The sequence below is a fragment of the Condylostylus longicornis genome, unplaced genomic scaffold, assembly GCF_029603195.1.
Source record: "Condylostylus longicornis isolate FDR11 unplaced genomic scaffold, ASM2960319v2 ptg000126l, whole genome shotgun sequence".
In the NCBI taxonomy this organism is placed as follows: Eukaryota; Metazoa; Arthropoda; class Insecta; order Diptera; family Dolichopodidae; genus Condylostylus; species Condylostylus longicornis.
Genome location: NW_026578094.1, coordinates 1,304,510 through 1,322,384, shown reverse-complemented (window position 1 = coordinate 1,322,384; position 17,875 = coordinate 1,304,510). Strand labels below are relative to the sequence as shown.

Here is a 17,875-nt window from a genome sequence, read left to right as displayed (position 1 = left end):
ACTATTGCGCACATGCCAGGAAGCACCCACCATATTATGCATATTTTAATGTGCATAATAGCGTATGTTACAATTACAAAAGGTTTAAATGTATATTAAAAGCTCTTAAAATTGTACACTATTCTCAAATGTATCCAATACGCATTCAAAATCTTAAACAAAAGCGGAGCGTGTAGCATAAAAATTCAAATGACACTTCTTTTTGCACACATATCAAAATTGTACTTATTATTAAAATAAGTACCCGAGAAATATTACAATATTATTTATGTTCATGGGTACTTATTTCAAAAATTTTTATTATATAAAAATATTACTTTTTTGGAACAAAGATTTTTTCTAAAGAAATTTAAAAAACAAGCAACATAACGTAAAATATATAAGTTTAAATGATGTAAGCTTTTTTATAATTATGGTCATTGATATTCCAAAATGTAGCGAAAGCTTCATAATTTTTACTATGCAGAGGTTTCAAAACTTATCGTTATTTTAAAACTGTATAATAAACGGTATAAGTTTTAATAAACTCTATTAAAATTTTTTATACTGCATTATGAAAGTAACGAAATTTATTTTTTGTTCGTTCATATATACTATATAGTATATAACTATTTTTGATGCTTTAGTTATTAGCGCCAATTATAAGCAATAGAAGGATTGTTTGAAAAAAAAACATTGTGTGCGCATATTCTATCAAAATTTATATTTTTTATTACTATTCTTTTTTTCCTTTTAAAATGGCATTTGCAGGACTTGTGCTGGTACTTTTAGAATTAAATAACTTTTAGAATTTAGAGAGAGAAGATAGGTTAAAATTTTCTTCAAGGGAATTAATAGTAAAGATCAATATATACATATTATTTTATAATATATATCAATATATGAAATTTTAATTCCTTATCTTAAAAAAGAAAGGAATAGAAAGGGTTTTTTTTGATAAATGGAACTTTCATTAGAATCATTTGTACATTTCTATCAAGACACCAAGCTGAGGTTATTTGACGAAAAATTGCGAACACGTTACAAAAATATTTCTTAACTACAAGCCCCTAGTACGAATCGCACTAATTTCAAATATTTTTGAAGACAAATTTTTAAAACAATTTAAGAAAGACTTCGCAAAGTCCGTGCTGACCTGTGGTGACTTTCTTTAAGTCCCTGTATCATAAGTGTAATCGTATAATTTGGAGAAACTAAGTATATGTATAAGTAAAAGAGCTACATGTAGAAAATTTCTCCTCTCTATGTAGTTAATTGCCTGTAGAATGTGCATGAATTACATGTTTAGTATGTATAATTTAGTAATGATCTGCAACAATAAATTTATATTGAAATGAGGCTAAACATACAGATGTAATATACATATTAGGTTCTACATAAACTTAACATATTAACTAACATAATAAGTTATAATATTTTTTGTAAGCATTATGTTGATTTACAACAAAAAATAATTTGATACGAACACACGACCGCAAGATATTGGCTAGTTTAGATAAAATGTTGCATGAGACTACGAAAATGCCTTTTAAATACTGCTCACAAATTTTAGGGAGGCTAGTACGCTTTTAATTAACATACCTAGAAAGATATAAATTGAGCTGTTATCAGAGGCTCATTTTATGCTAATCATTTCGTCCCTGAAAAATGTTGGTAGCAAACAAAAAAAGTTTTGGTAGCAAACAGAACTAAAATTTTTGATTTTAAGAGACTCAATCAATTAACTTCATAGAAGAACCTTTAACCTTATCCTTAACTATAAAGGGCTGTTGAATAGGGCCAATGTCGATGTATAATCTACAAGATGCATGATATACATTTACTTAGGTGCACCTCATAGCCTAGGTGGCTCTTGTCTATGTGCATACGTCCTTTAGACAAATACTTATCAACGGTCTGCCCTTTATTTTTCGCCTTTTTTCGCGCCTTGGTGCGTGCCTGTTTCACCATCCTTTCTTTTGCCGCCGCAGATACAGCACTCATCCGTCCAGCAACAAATATAGTAGTAGTTTTACACTTCTTAATGAACTTTGATGCTCGTCATTTGCGCATTGGTTGTGGTCTTCTTAAGTTGTTTTGCCCTGTTGCCAGCACTTTGAAACGATTTTCTTCCTTTGACCCTTTCGGTAATGCGGAAGAAGTTAAGGAAAAGTCGGAACTCCAATTTCAATAAATCACACAATCACCAATCTTCTACGGAGAAGGCGATGGGGCAGCCCCCATCGTTTTTCTAAAGTATTCATCTTGAGGTTGGGATTTTGCTTCCCTATCCTACTCAGAAATATGTCCCGCGACAGATTGACGGTCTTTTCATTCTCTGGTGACCTACAATGAAGCACTTGACATGTTGCCTAGTTATGTTGTTACCATCTTCCTGCAGACACTGGTAAGACGATTCCTAGTGTTTTGATGAGATCCCACAATTCTATCCATTTCATCTATGATGACTACTTTGATTTCCCCCATCTTTTCCCCATCTTACTATGTAAAAATGCAAAAGTCGCAAATTTGCGAAAATTTATTTACGACTCGTAAATGGTTTGGTACCATCTAACAAATTCGCATCGCCAAAAATTTAAAAAGGTAGTATTTTCTAAAATTTTTTGTTTTAGACATTCCTGACAGTTTTCTCAAAGTAAGCGTTGCTGAATTTTAAAAAAAAAGATGGATAGCAAAAATTTTTTAGCTGTATTAGATTTAAATATTGCTCCTTCTCAGCAAACTGAAGTTTGTAAGACTGTAGAAAGGCTAAGTTCCATAAAAATAAAATTGAAAAGTAAATTTTAAATTCAAGGTTTTTACCGACCGTATTGTGTATACAAAAGGTAGGCTATGTGATGGCAACAAATTTTGCATATCGAGTTTTCGATGGGAATGCACTTCTCCATAGTAGGGAAGTGTAAGTAAACTATTTTTAGCAACCTGCGGGTCCGTCGGTTTGTGTGTGTGTGTCCACGCGTGTATCTCAAGATCGGCTGAACCGATTTTAATGAAATTTTATATGTAAGTTTATTTCCACCATGGCACGGATTGATCAACTTTTGGTATATATCAGGCCTCGGGAACTGCGCTTTTTAGCGGGCCTGTTTTACATTTTTGAACATTTTGAAGAAAATATTCAACCGATTCACTTGAAATTTTATATATAAGCTTTGCTCGACCGTCCGCGAAAATTTCTATGTTTTCGGCAACTAGACGTTTACTACGGGCCAAATATACATTTTTGTGTATATAAAGAGAAATAACCAACCGATTTCATTGAAATTTAATATTTGAATACCTCGTATTAAAACAATGAAAATGTAAATTTTTTGGAAAGATCAGGGCTCGAAAACTGATTTGCGAGCCGATTTTACATTTTTCACCATATCTACGGAACGAATTGATAGAATTTCTTGAAAGTTGAAATTTGAGTTCCGGTTATTACCGAAACTAACTCGTGGGCATTTCAGGGAATTTGGGTAGCACAAAACGAAACTGTACTAAGAGCCAAATTTACATTTTTCTAGGTATGTTAACTAAAAGCTTATTAATGACCTAAAAATTAGAAAGAAGTATTTAACAGACATTTTTTTAATATTCTGTAACACTTTCACTTAACTAGACAATACAAAATGCGGTGGGTTATGTGCTGACCACATCAGATTTTTTAATTTACTAAAGCAAAGTAAATGTAACCCTTGTATTGTTTAGTTTTATTTTCTCAAAAACTTAGGCTTAGGTCTAAGTTTTTGAAAAAATAAGATTCATAAACAAAATGGCAAGTGAATGAAAATTATGCGAAGGTAGCATTCTATAGTACCATTTTTGCTACTTACGCATACGGAAATTTGCGCTAAAAATTTACAAAGTGTCAAAATTAAAAATGCGAGAATTGTTTAGCGAAAGTAACACTACATAGTAGGCCACATGGACTTCGAATAGTGTTTTACATGGGTGTAATCCATGACTGCTTTGAGCTCTGCTGTTGCCTCCCTATTGCATATTGATTCATACTTTATGAAATATAATTATTACCGATACGTGTGTATGTATATTTGTGTTTTAAATTTATAGAGGCAAGATTGAAAAGAAAAAATAAAAAATTTACAATTTATTTTTATACCATTATTAATTACAAATTCAAAATTCTTTTTAATATTACTTGTTTTTTTATAGCCTGCACCGGTTGGGGTGGCTGTCATACGACTGCAACAGCAAATTTTTTATATTCGGTAAAATAATAAAGTCAGATTCATGAATTTTGGCAGTCATGTGTCCAATTATAGGTCAAAAATATATTTCTGAAGTTTTAGAGGAATTGCTTGACAGGTTCGGGTACCTGCCATACAACTCCAGAAGCTAATTTTAGATATTTGGAAAAATAATAAAGTCAGATTCATGAAACTTGGCAGTTGTTTGTCGAGTTATAGGTCAGATATATTTCTGAAGTTTTGGTGGAATTTCTTGACAGGTTCGAGTAGCTCCCATTCAAGTCTAAAAGCTTATTTTAAATATTTGGAAAAATATTTAAAATAAGTCAAATTTGGTTATAATTTACTTATTATTTGGTTATAATAAGTCAAGTTTGACCAAATACCAATTGGTCAGACATATTTCTAAAGGTTTGGTGGGATTGCTTGACAGGTTCGAGTAGCTCCCATACAAGTCTAAAAGCTTATTCTTAATATTTGGAAAAATAATAAAGTCGGATTCATTAAACTTGGCAGTTGTGTGTCCGATTATAGATCAGATATATTTGTGAAGTTTCAGTGGAATTGCTTAACAGGTTCGGGTGCTTGCCATACAAGTCTAAAAGCTTATTCTTAATATTTGGAAAAATAATAAAGTCAGATTCATGAAACTTGGCAGTTGTATGTCCGATTATAGATCAAATATATTTGTGAAGTTTTGATGAAATTGCTTGACAGGTTCAGGTACTTGTCATACAACTCCAAAAGCTAATTTTAAATATTTAGAAAAATTATAAGGTCAGGTTCATGAAACTTGGCAATCGGATGTCCAATTATAGGTCAGACATGTCCGTGAAGTTTCTATAGAATGATTTCACAGGTTCGTGTAATTGCTACACAATAATGAAAGGTGCAGGGTATAATTCAATCGGTTTATACCTACTGAAACGTTTTTACTTGTTATAGATTATTTTTATTATTTTTTATAATTATAGCATATAAACTATAATTATTTTTTTTTATTTTAACACTCAAGTTTTTTTTACTAATCACTTCACTTTTTAATAATGCGGATATACAATTTTGTTCACCTTGTATTGGAATGAGTTACAGAAAGGAAACTTCCGTTTTTAAAGTTCTTAATATTTTGTCCTATACTTGATATACTAAACAATTAGAAAGCCCCCCATTTAAAAATACATTATAAAAAAAATACGTAAACATCTATCGCGTAAAATCTCCATCTCCCAATACCTCCTATGCTTATAAAAATTTTGTTTTTTTTAATACAGGTGTTAAAAATCACCGAAAGACGAAGATAGGCGGACAAAATCTGTCATCAAACCTATCAATAGAGGGAATCTTTAATCCAATCTAAAACGCACCTGGATGGTCATAAATTCCTATAACTAATCAAACCGACTAACCATTAGTTTTGCTGTATCCTGCTTTTGTGTCTATAGGAAGACACGGAAGTGTTGTCACAGTAATTTACGCTAGCTCGAGAGGTTCCGTTCTCTTCACGCTTTTTGTAGAAACCTTCCCCCCTATATTTCAGGTGGCTTCAACATACACAATACATGCTATTCCAAACGCGCCCTATGTTTTATGGCAGTTCATTATTTTCTCACTTACTTGGGGGACACCCATATCCCTATGAATATAACTATTGCGCACATGCCAGGAAGCACCCACCATATTATGCATATTTTAATGTGCATAATAGCGTATGTTACAATTACAAAAGGTTTAAATGTATATTAAAAGCTCTTAAAATTGTACACTATTCTCAAATGTATCCAATACGCATTCAAAATCTTAAACAAAAGCAGAGCGTGTAGCATAAAAATTCAAATGACACTTCTTTTTGCACACATATCAAAATTGTACTTATTATTAAAATAAGTACCCGAGAAATATTACAATATTATTTATGTTCATGGGTACTTATTTCAAAAATTTTTATTATATAAAAATATTACTTTTTTGGAACAAAGATTTTTTCTAAAGAAATTTAAAAAACAAGCAACATAACGTAAAATATATAAGTTTAAATGATGTAAGCTTTTTTATAATTATGGTCATTGATATTCCAAAATGTAGCGAAAGCTTCATAATTTTTACTATGCAGAGGTTTCAAAACTTATCGTTATTTTAAAACTGTATAATAAACGGTATAAGTTTTAATAAACTCTATTAAAATTTTTTATACTGCATTATGAAAGTAACGAAATTTATTTTTTGTTCGTTCATATATACTATATAGTATATAACTATTTTTGATGCTTTAGTTATTAGCGCCAATTATAAGCAATAGAAGGATTGTTTGAAAAAAAAACATTGTGTGCGCATATTCTATCAAAATTTATATTTTTTATTACTATTCTTTTTTTCCTTTTAAAATGGCATTTGCAGGACTTGTGCTGGTACTTTTAGAATTAAATAACTTTTAGAATTTAGAGAGAGAAGATAAGTTAAAATTTTCTTCAAGGGAATTAATAGTAAAGATCAATATATACATATTATTTTATAATATATATCAATATATGAAATTTTAATTCCTTATCTTAAAAAAGAAAGGAATAGAAAGGGTTTTTTTTGATAAATGGAACTTTCATTAGAATCATTTGTACATTTCTATCAAGACACCAAGCTGAGGTTATTTGACGAAAAATTGCGAACACGTTACAAAAATATTTCTTAACTACAAGCCCCTAGTACGAATCGCACTAATTTCAAATATTTTTGAAGACAAATTTTTAAAACAATTTAAGAAAGACTTTGCAAAGTCCGTGCTGACCTGTGGTGACTTTCTTTAAGTCCCTGTATCATAAGTGTAATCGTATAATTTGGAGAAACTAAGTATATGTATAAGTAAAAGAGCTACATGTAGAAAATTTCTCCTCTCTATGTAGTTAATTGCCTGTAGAATGTGCATGAATTACATGTTTAGTATGTATAATTTAGTAATGATCTGCAACAATAAATTTATATTGAAATGAGGCTAAACATACAGATGTAATATACATATTAGGTTCTACATAAACTTAACATATTAACTAACATAATAAGTTATAATATTTTTTGTAAGCATTATGTTGATTTACAACAAAAAATAATTTGATACGAACACACGACCGCAAGATATTGGCTAGTTTAGATAAAATGTTGCATGAGACTACGAAAATGCCTTTTAAATACTGCTCACAAATTTTAGGGAGGCTAGTACGCTTTTAATTAACATACCTAGAAAGATATAAATTGAGCTGTTATCAGAGGCTCATTTTATGCTAATCATTTCGTCCCTGAAAAATGTTGGTAGCAAACAAAAAAAGTTTTGGTAGCAAACAGAACTAAAATTTTTGATTTTAAGAGACTCAATCAATTAACTTCATAGATATGATAAAAAATCCCCTGGTTATTGACCTTGCGCTACTGCATAACAGGCTTATTAAACTTATGAGAAAATAAACATAACACAAAAGTAAAAAAGTTCTGCTACAAATCTGTATAAAATTTATAATATGATACACATTCCTAAAATGTTGGCAGAATTCTGATTTTTTTTTTGTTTTTTGCGTTTTCTTTTTCTATGTTATTCTTCCGAAGATAAAGAATATAAACAAAAATACTCGATGGTTGCGACATCGGATTTGGCTTGCATAATGTAATATATGTAGATGTTTTATGCTTTCAAAATATTCCGATTGACTATTTTTTTATTTTGTTGATATTCTTTTTTTTAATTTTTAAGTATTCTCTACGACTCTGATTTTATTTATTATGTTTTTAAAAGCAATGTAGAACCCGTGACTTCCAAAATGCAATATAAAAAGTTTTAGTACCGTTTAAATACCGTCAAAATACAATTTTACAACGACTAAAAACTTTTTAAACGGCTGCATTGTATGTAAGCTTTAGCAACATTGCAGAATAATATTTAATAACACGAAACAAAACATTAAACTTAGACATATTATACGTTGTTTCTAATTTAAATTGAATTTGTTTCTAATAAATCTTTGTTTCAAAAAATATTTTTTGTGTATTTAAAATTTTTGAAATAAGTACCCGTGCTTATATAAATTTATAACTGATACTAATACGTAGTATCGTATTAGTATCAGTTGCGCGGATACAGTTGCATTAGTATATCGATAATCCAGTTTTTTCTATTTTTATATTAAAAATTTTTTGAAAAGAACAAGACGATGAACATAAATATACTAATAATAAAATATTAGGAACAAAAAGAAAAAAAATCAATAAATCAACTGATAATAGTTATTTTATTCCATTCAGCCAAATATCATTAAATTATGATATTAATGAATCAATCAATGTTTAAAAAATGAGCACTTGCCACCTCTCATGGTTCTTGAAAAAGATAATGTTTACATTAAAAATAAAATTTTTCATAAGCATAAAAATTAAAAAATGTGTACAAAAATTTACTGTAATACATTAAACAACTATAATATACTACATAAAAATTTAGAAAGTGAAAACTGCAAACTCTTAATCATGCGAGTAAAAGCAAAACTTGTATAGTAGATGCCGAATAGTTAAAAATGCCGAATAGTAAAAAATAGATGCCGAATAGTTAAAATAAATTCTAATTAATATGAATTTAGAACGTCTCACAGAAAAAAACTTAACGATTCGCCTTCCTAGGCACTTAAAACAGGTTATATATTTGGTTTACCTGAAAAGAGATTCCGTTAAAAGAATTGAAAGAATTGAGGTTAAACTACAGAACTATTTTAAATACAATTGTCTCGTGGAAATATTATCAAAATAGCAGGAAATCTGATGGAATTGTTCAATGCCATCACTGCCAAACATTTTTACATGGGGCTGGACACTGCCACCTTGAAATACGTTGTAAAATATGTGCTCAAAACCATGACGCAAAAATTTGTCCAGGAAAACAAAAATTCAATATTGAAGATCGTGATACCAAATGTATCAACTGTAAAGAAACCCACCAAGCCAATTCAACTAAATGTAAAATAAGAGCTGAATATATTGAATTACAAGCTGCTCTAACATTACGCAAGGTATATAATAAAAGCATATCCATGTATAATACGGGAAAAAATAGTTTAAGTACAATTCAAACGATTTTTACAATGCAAAATTAATATCGCTAGTAAGTTTTCAAACACCAATTACAATAGCAGTTATGCAATCAATATTAAATATTTGTGACGTCAATAGCAACATTAATTCTCAGTTTGGTAGAATCACAAATAATTATGTAAAAGGTCTTTTTACTGCTTCTGTAATAATTGCCGTTACTAGAGAAATATCAAAATTAAAAATGTATAAACCCAAAGAGGACCAAATTACTTTTATTGCTGAAGTTTGTATAAAAGATGTTTATAACAATGCATAATAATTACAAAATAATGAATTGGAATGCTCAAAGCATTCTTGATAAATCTGCACAATTATTCGATATTTTACAGAAAAAAAACATTGATATAGTAATTATAAATAAGATTTGGCTAAAGCCCGAAAAAATGTTATCCTTTCGATATATTTTATATATCGAAAGGATAAAGAAAATTGAGAACTTTGGGAATTTTTTTAAACGTGGAATAAAGCATGGTAGTTTTCCTAATCTTTATATTAAAATTCTGGAAACTATTGCTGAAACTATTAATATATTATCAAGTTCTGATAATTACCTGTTAACAGCAGCTTATTTTAAAGGAGGTAATTGTAATTCCGTAAAAATTGTAAATTTAAAAGAGATTTGAGTGCTATTTCTAGGTTGCCATATAAATAATTATTGATTGGTGATGAGAACTGCAGGCATATTTTGTGTTATAGTATAGCTTATTTTAGGAAAATACTTCACGGCCAACTAGCAATCAGAAATTTCAAAATATCTTCACCTTCACCAACACATTTCCTCAGAACTTCAGGAGGAAAAGGTAGATGTTACATTGAGCAATTGTACTAATTTAATTTCCAATCAGCAGAACATTAACAAGTTATATTATGATCATCTTCCGGTATTATTTGATTTAGATGGCCAATCACAAAAAGGCGAATGCAATTGTTTATTTTTTTGTGGATTGTCAAACTGGAAAACATTTTCACGATTTATTAAACATGATTTACTAAATATTAATCTTAATACAAGCAGGAAATTGACACTATATTAAATATTTCTAGGATTTTCTGTCAGAACATGATATCTACATTTTTGCCATTTCGAGTAAAGCACCATTGAACTTTTTTTGTGTGATTTTTGTTTTACGAAAACATTAACTAGTGAAAATTTAGTGAAGATGGTTTAAAAAGTTAGCATTTTAAAATGTTGCTGTTAAATATTATATAGTATTAAAATTTCTGTATCAAATAAGATATACACTTTTTCCGATTGCAATAAGTTCACTTATATAATTTTTAAATGTTTTTAAATGTACGTTTATCTTATATGAAAATAATTAACATGAACATTTAAATATGAAATGTAGAAATGAATGATAAGTGCAGATATTTCATTTTCAAGTTGAAACGAAACGGTAAAAAAAACTAGAATATGTACATTTTCATTTCAACAGACATATCTATATTTCAATGCCTTCTTAGAAAATTTTATGATCTCGAGGAGTGAATATATGTCAACATCTAATTGTGTCAGAAAAATTTTTGGAATAGCTGGAAGTTATAATGTTCTTCAAGGAGTTTTTTAAAACAATTGAAAAATTAAACTTTTTTTCTTGCATTAGAAAGCGTTTTCTAATGCAAAAAAAAAAGTTATATTCATAATTTTTTTTGTCAAAAATGTAGATACCATGGTCTGATAGAACACCCTAGATTTATCCAGATTTATATCATTTTTAAATAACGCTGTAAATTTTTCAGTAGTCATTTTGAAAATTTAAACCGTAGATAAAAATAAACTTCCTTCTAATATGCGTGATATGATAAGTTTTCGTAATACGCTTCGTAGGCAATGGCAAAGAAACAAAAGTAAATACAAAAAAAGCATACAAAAAATGAAGTAAAATAATACAAGCGAAAATTCAAGAAATGAAAAATAAAAAATCGTCATCATTATTAAATAGTTTTGAATGCACTGGCGGATTATTTTAGGGAATTTGATTCACTTGCATTCAAATATATTTAAATAATAAATTTAAGTTTACACACTTAATCAGGTTTAAATATTAACAAAAATTCTATAAAAAATTTTATTTCTGAAAAAGTAAAAAACATTATCGAAAGGCAAAAAGACAATAAAAGTTCTGGTGAAGATGGAATTTATAAAATATTAAAAATATTAAAAATGCTACCGAACCGAGCTATTAAATTTCATATAATTTACTTATGAAGAAGTAAAAAACATTATTAAAACACAATCCATAATTATTTTCCTGAGCTTGAAAAATGCTTCAATTATTTGCATATTGAAAATCTCGTACTAAAATTTAAAGTCATAAGTCTATTAGCTTATTAAGTTCCATAGGGAAAATAAAAAAATTCGAAAAGGGTATAAAAACCCATTTGTATTTATTTATCGAGGAAAAACTAATCTTACCACATGAATAATTTAGTTTCGAGAAACACATCAAACTTGCCACCAATCTAATAAATTCTAAATTTTCGTTAATAATTTCTACTGGTATAGTGGCACTTGATGTATAAAAAGCTTTCAATATCGTATGGCATGATGGGTTACTTCAAAAATTATTATTATTTACTTTCCCACATTATTTTATTGAAATAATTAATGGTTTTTTGGAAAATAAAAATTTAAAGTGAAAATAAATAACACATACTTGGCAGAAAAAAATATTTTATATGGATTGCCAAATGCTTCTTGTATTAGTCCGTTGTTATACGATATGTACTAGCGACATAAAACACCAGACAACTGCACTTTGGGGCTTTTCGCTGACGATACCACCTTCTTGAGTTCTTCTGAAAGCCCTACTGAAATAATTCAAAATTTATAAGTAGTTTTAATGTTTTAAAGGATTATTTCACAAAGTGGAAAATCAAAATTAATACCACAAAACTCAACGTTTTACTCAACCGTAAGGGCGTAGTACGGTTTATCTACCAAACAGAAATTTAATTGTAAGACAATAATTCAGTCTATTGAGGTTCAAGTATCAAATACCTTCTTATTTTTTTAGATTCCAAATTAAAATTTAACATAAATACTACAAAGTAATATAAAAGATTACACTATTTTAAAACGTTGTATTCTCTAATAAACAGAAATTCTTATTTAAAAAACATATAAAATTTTAACATTTAAATCTATTTAAATCTAAGTCGAATCCTACTTATTATATGCTTCCCCAGTGTAGCATAGTATGGCTAGATGCCACAAGCAGCAACTACAAGTGTATGAAAATGAAGTCCTTAAAATGTGCTTAAATTTACCTTGGTACTCTTCGACAAGTTTTATTTATAAATATTTTAATATTTTACAAAAAACCAAAAGCAAAAAGTGTTTTTGAACAAAGAGAAACTTCATACGAACGTTTCTTATCTAACTGTGGATTTGTAAATAATCGAATGGTAAGGGCTTGGGCGTTAGCCGTTCCTGAAGAACAATGAGCTTCGTAATTTTTATTTTTGTTTGTTTTGCTTCTTAGTATAAATTTTACATTAAATTAAAAATTATTTGGTTTTGTAAATTTTTTCCAAAAAGAAATCTGTACAAATCTCAGTTCGTTTATTCTCATTGAAATAAAATATTTTTTAATTAATTAGCAATTTTAGTTAAAAAGTTACTATTATTAACTGATATCTATTAATTAATTATCTACATACATAATTATTTGTATTCAGTGTTAAAATATTAATCGAATAAAGAATAAAGATAATCTCAAAGATTGCAAAATGTCCGTGCAAGTAAATATTTATAATAAAAACAAAAATACCAAAAGATTTTCTAAAGACTTAATAATTTGATTTTAATAATTTTTTGTTCTTGCCTTTGCGTTTCTTCGAATTTCTTTGTTGTTTTAAAAAAAAATTTTTTAAAATTTATTAATTTTTCTGAAATAATATACTAAATGAATGTTTTACGAATGTGGTTATAAAAAATGCAAACGATTTAAATTTTAATAGTTTGGAAAGTAAATTAAAAATAATTAAAAATAATAAAAAAATTTTGAATAAAAAAGAAAGAAAAAAATAGACTATCATAATGAAAATAGACAAAAAATTAACGCGTCAGATTTCAAAAACTTTAAATATCTAACATTTAATACAAAAATATCCAGGTGTTTAGTATAATTCACTCATTGCTTCCATATGAACTCTATATAAATTTATTTTGATGTACTCTCTGAGCTTGGTGGCCTGATACATGTATGTATATGGCACTAGTTTTTTTATTCAAAGGAAATATCTAAAAGCTTTTAGGAAATTCCCGTTTTTTCAAATTATGAATTTTTCGTAATGAGCTTTGTTCGGAAATTTCTCAGAAGAAAAAAGTTCAGAAGTTTAAATTGTTTCTTCGAAAAATTAAAAAGTATTGTAGATTTTTTAAAATATTTTATTTTATTAGCCAAAAATAATATTATAAATGTTATACAATTAGCCGGTCTCAGACATCTGCCACAAAGTTTCCGTTGGATACGACCACAGACTAAACCTCTACCCCCTCGCATTTTAATCACCTTACCCTGGTCATGTCCATTGTGGTGCACGTGGTTCGCGTCGAGGTGACAGTACGATGTATACATAATAACACAGTCTTTTTAATAGATAATATAGAAACCTATCAAAACTTCTAATTTTCTATTTTTAACAACGCGGCGTATTTTTTTTATGATTAAAAAAAAAGATTTACTCAAAAGTTCCAAATATATTTAAATAATTTACAAAAAGCTAAAACTTTGTTCTTAAAAAATATAAGTTTTTCTTACCAGATAGCGAAATTTCATGGTATTCTCTTTTTAGAGTCTGCCCAAGAAAAGAGGATTTCTTTTATTGAAAAATCTGTTATATATTTCTTAGTCTTGTATAGGGAGTCCGCAAGTCGGTGGTACTTCCGAAGTAGGGTCGTAGCTTGCATCTATTTATAAAGAAAAGTGCTAAAAGTAGATTTTCCTTTTTGTACTCTTCTTCTCGAGTTATGAAGCCTCAAGGTTGGCCTCTCTGGAAACTTCTAACTCTTACACTTTTTGTAATTCGAGTAATATGAAAGGCAAAGCCACCTTGGTTAATGCTTTTTAAACTCATTATATTATGCCTCTAGCGCTGTATGGTTGGAGTCAAGGATTTAAAATAAAGAGGCATGATCAATTAGCTGATAATCTAAGCTCAAAGCACTAAAAAGTAGATAAAACGAAATATTTTCAGAAACAAAAATGTAAGTTTTGTTACTCAGAAACTTTTCGTTTGCTGAACTATCTGTAAAACTTAAGTTTTTTAAACCAAATATACATATATTACTTGAAGGGTACAGCCAATGTTGTACAATCGAAAAGGGTACATCAAGTTGGCTTTGTTTGCTATATTTCTTAAGTTAAGTACAAATAAAATTAAAAAAATTGGAAGATTTTCAGAAATACAAGCTTTGAGTTCTTGTAACCTCAGAAAGATAGTCCAATGAGAGTGTAAATGTTACAACTTATGCTTTAAAATATTATTTTACTGAGATACGTTGTTAAGCATAAGGAAAACCCCTTTTTTGTGGTACAGGCTAACCCCTAAATGTGATCATATTTTGGGAATTAACTTCTGCTGCTATTCAGTAATGAATTTGAGTAAAACAAGTGAAATTAAAAAATCCGCTGCTTATTTATGTTTGAAATGAAATTTTTATTAAATAATGGTAACATTTTTTTACTGATTCATTTTCTTGACTGTGAAATTTTTTTAAACTGAGCGCATATGTAAAAATTAGTACTAAATACCCTCCTCCACAATGAGTTTTTTCCATATTTTAAGCGATGGTTAAAATAAACCCCAGTTACAGTAGTTGGAACCAAGGACGGTTCTAATTTTTGGAATTCATTTGGTTAAAATTTAAAATTTTCATATTAAGAATTTAAAATTTTCATATTAAGAATTTAAAATTTTCATATCACATACACTATACATATTTTTGTACTGGTTTAGGTAATTGATAAAATTTGATTTTCTATTAATCATCAACTTAGTTTGATTATTAAGACGCTAAATTCAAAAGTTTTACGCTAAATATTCTTTTATCAAATTTTTAATTTTGAAAAACTTTATGCTTTTATATTTTAGATAGAGATGCCGTGGAGAAAAGATTAAGCATACTACAGCAACAGGGTTATATATATGTAACAGAAGATTCTACATAAATTTTTAAACTTTTTGGAGAGTTATCTACTGCTATCGAGTGTTATTTACTTTATATAAATTATCTTTTTTTATTTACTCCTGTTTTTTTTAATTCGAGCGAAAAACATCTCTAATGTTTAATATGAATTGTTTAAAAATATGTGTATGTAAAATATTGAAGTGTTTGAAGGAATAGATTGCGTAATTGAATTTAAAATCATTGTCAGTCAATTTGAAAAAAATTAAAATTGAATGAATAATATGACATAACTATTCAAATAATTAATACATACATTCTGCTAATTAAAATATATCTTTATGGCATAATGTATCTAATACGTTTATACCTTTATCTCTTATATACGTTTATACTTTTACTCTAATAAGTTTTTACTTTTGTATAAAATTCGAAACAAAAGGTAATTTTATTTTTATCCGACTTCATTCTCTATTATTTTGTTTTTCTAGTATACTATTTTTTGTCATAAAATAGTTCATTTTATCAAAAATATATACATACATATGCGTGTTATGACTTAGTGGAATACATATTTGTTTTAATTAGTTAATTTGATAAATTTTTAAGAAGATACTAAAAAATATATAAAAATATAACAAAGCAAAACAACACAAATGTTATTGTAATATGTATGCTTTAAAATAACAATAAGAATAATTATACCATTTATAATAAGGATTGACTTAATATATCCTAAAATTCCAGTAAGAAAAATACAAAAGTAAAGCAAATAAAATAACAAGATTGAAGAAATTATTAAAAAACCAAAACGAAGTTTAATTTATTATACTGATATTATTATAGTTTATTTTTGCTTTATCTGCTTTTTTGGTTCTTAGTATCTCTAAAAGTTTTGTTCTAGTACTTTTTGAAAGCAATTTTCTTTAAAAAAAAAAATTTTATGCAATCTTTATAGAGACCTTAATTTTACGCAGTCTTATAATATATACCTTGACATTACAAAAAATCAAGGCCTGGATCCTACTTTTTTTTGTGAATGTTTTTGTAAAATTGCATATGTTTTTTTGGTGAAATGACATTTCTGAAGAATCATTTTTTTTTGTGTTTTGTTTGGAAAAATTATAGGTTTTGCCTATTTTCATTTCGACTTTTCTATACGAAAAGTTGACTAAAACCTAAACATTTCTATACTAAAATGAAATTTGGAATTTTTTGAAAAACATATCAAAAATTCAAATTTAAACTCAAAATTTTAACTATAATAATATATGTGATGAAATCAGAAGTATGCATTTTGGTAGATATTGGCAAACTTTTTATCAACTATCAAATGCATTTTCTCAAACTTGAAAAAATACACCAAAATCAACTTAAAACTTTGAAAAAAAGAAAAATTGCACAATTTTTTTTCTTGTAGTGTAGCATTTATTGAAATCTTAAAAAAATGGACAGAAAATGGAAGGTTTCTTTTAAATCAATTTTTTAATATTTTAATAACACAAAACTTTATAAATGTAAACACTAGTAAAGTAGAAAAAGATTGTATTTTAACTTTTTCTAATTAAAAATTTGAAAAAAGTTGATCTTGTGGGGCATTTATGATGTTAAAAAGGGCCCCCTATAGATCCCATAAGAATACGTGTAAATTCGTCAGCTGTTAAATGCCACTCTCTCTTAGGGTCCACGTCATCAATACAGAAATAATCAATAATGGAATAATACTTCTGAACCAGTTTAATGGTAATGTAATATCAAGTAGGGGAGCGATTGCACTTAAGGGGATTTAATCAAATTCAACAACGATACAATAAAAATCAATAATGAGATGTTTAGATGCCAGGAAATATCAGCACACAAAGTTTGGGCACCAATTTTACAACCCGAAGTAACTGAAGATAAATTACATCAACAACTTTGCTTGGAACTATTGCAAGAAATCCATATTAACAATCGAACTACTGAAAGAAGGAAGGCTTACTGAGCGGATCTTAAACTATAGTCCATCCATTGTAGGTGCAATAGTGATGCTATTCGTGATGATGCTTCTCATTAGAAAAAATCGAGAAAAACTTGTAATTAACAACACTTGATTGATTGATCGTCTGTATTTCTGTCAGTCGTGATGTATAAAAACAACTGTCACGTCCCTTCACTTCAATTTACTTGACACTTCCACCAAAATTTTGTATACATTTAGGCCCTTATTATTAACGAAATAGAAATACTAAAAGAAACAAAATCTTTGTACACTTCCTAAAATCGTATCTTGAGAAAAGACATAGTGAAGCCAAAAAATTCAGGTAAGTCTCTTTCTTTGCTCCGAGAAATGTCACAGTGGAATTAACATTAAATACCAAATGTTTTGTTTCTTAGAAAACTACGCGTACTCTTTTTAGAAAAGTAAACAAAGAAGATTTTGTTTTTT

The 17,875-nt window shown here is 28.1% G+C and overlaps 1 protein-coding gene across 1 annotated transcript in view; it reads left to right on the top strand.

Moving 5' to 3' along the window:
- The window catches only part of LOC129614910 (serine/threonine-protein kinase unc-51), a 161,776-nt gene extending 145,592 nt beyond the window's left edge, over positions 1-16,184 (top strand). The window contains exon 11 of the mRNA XM_055529875.1: positions 15,414-16,184. Coding sequence (XP_055385850.1) covers positions 15,414-15,490 — 77 coding nt within the window. The 3' untranslated portion in view covers positions 15,491-16,184. The remainder of the gene's footprint in view (positions 1-15,413) is intronic.
- The last annotated feature ends 1,691 nt before the right edge of the window (positions 16,185-17,875 follow it).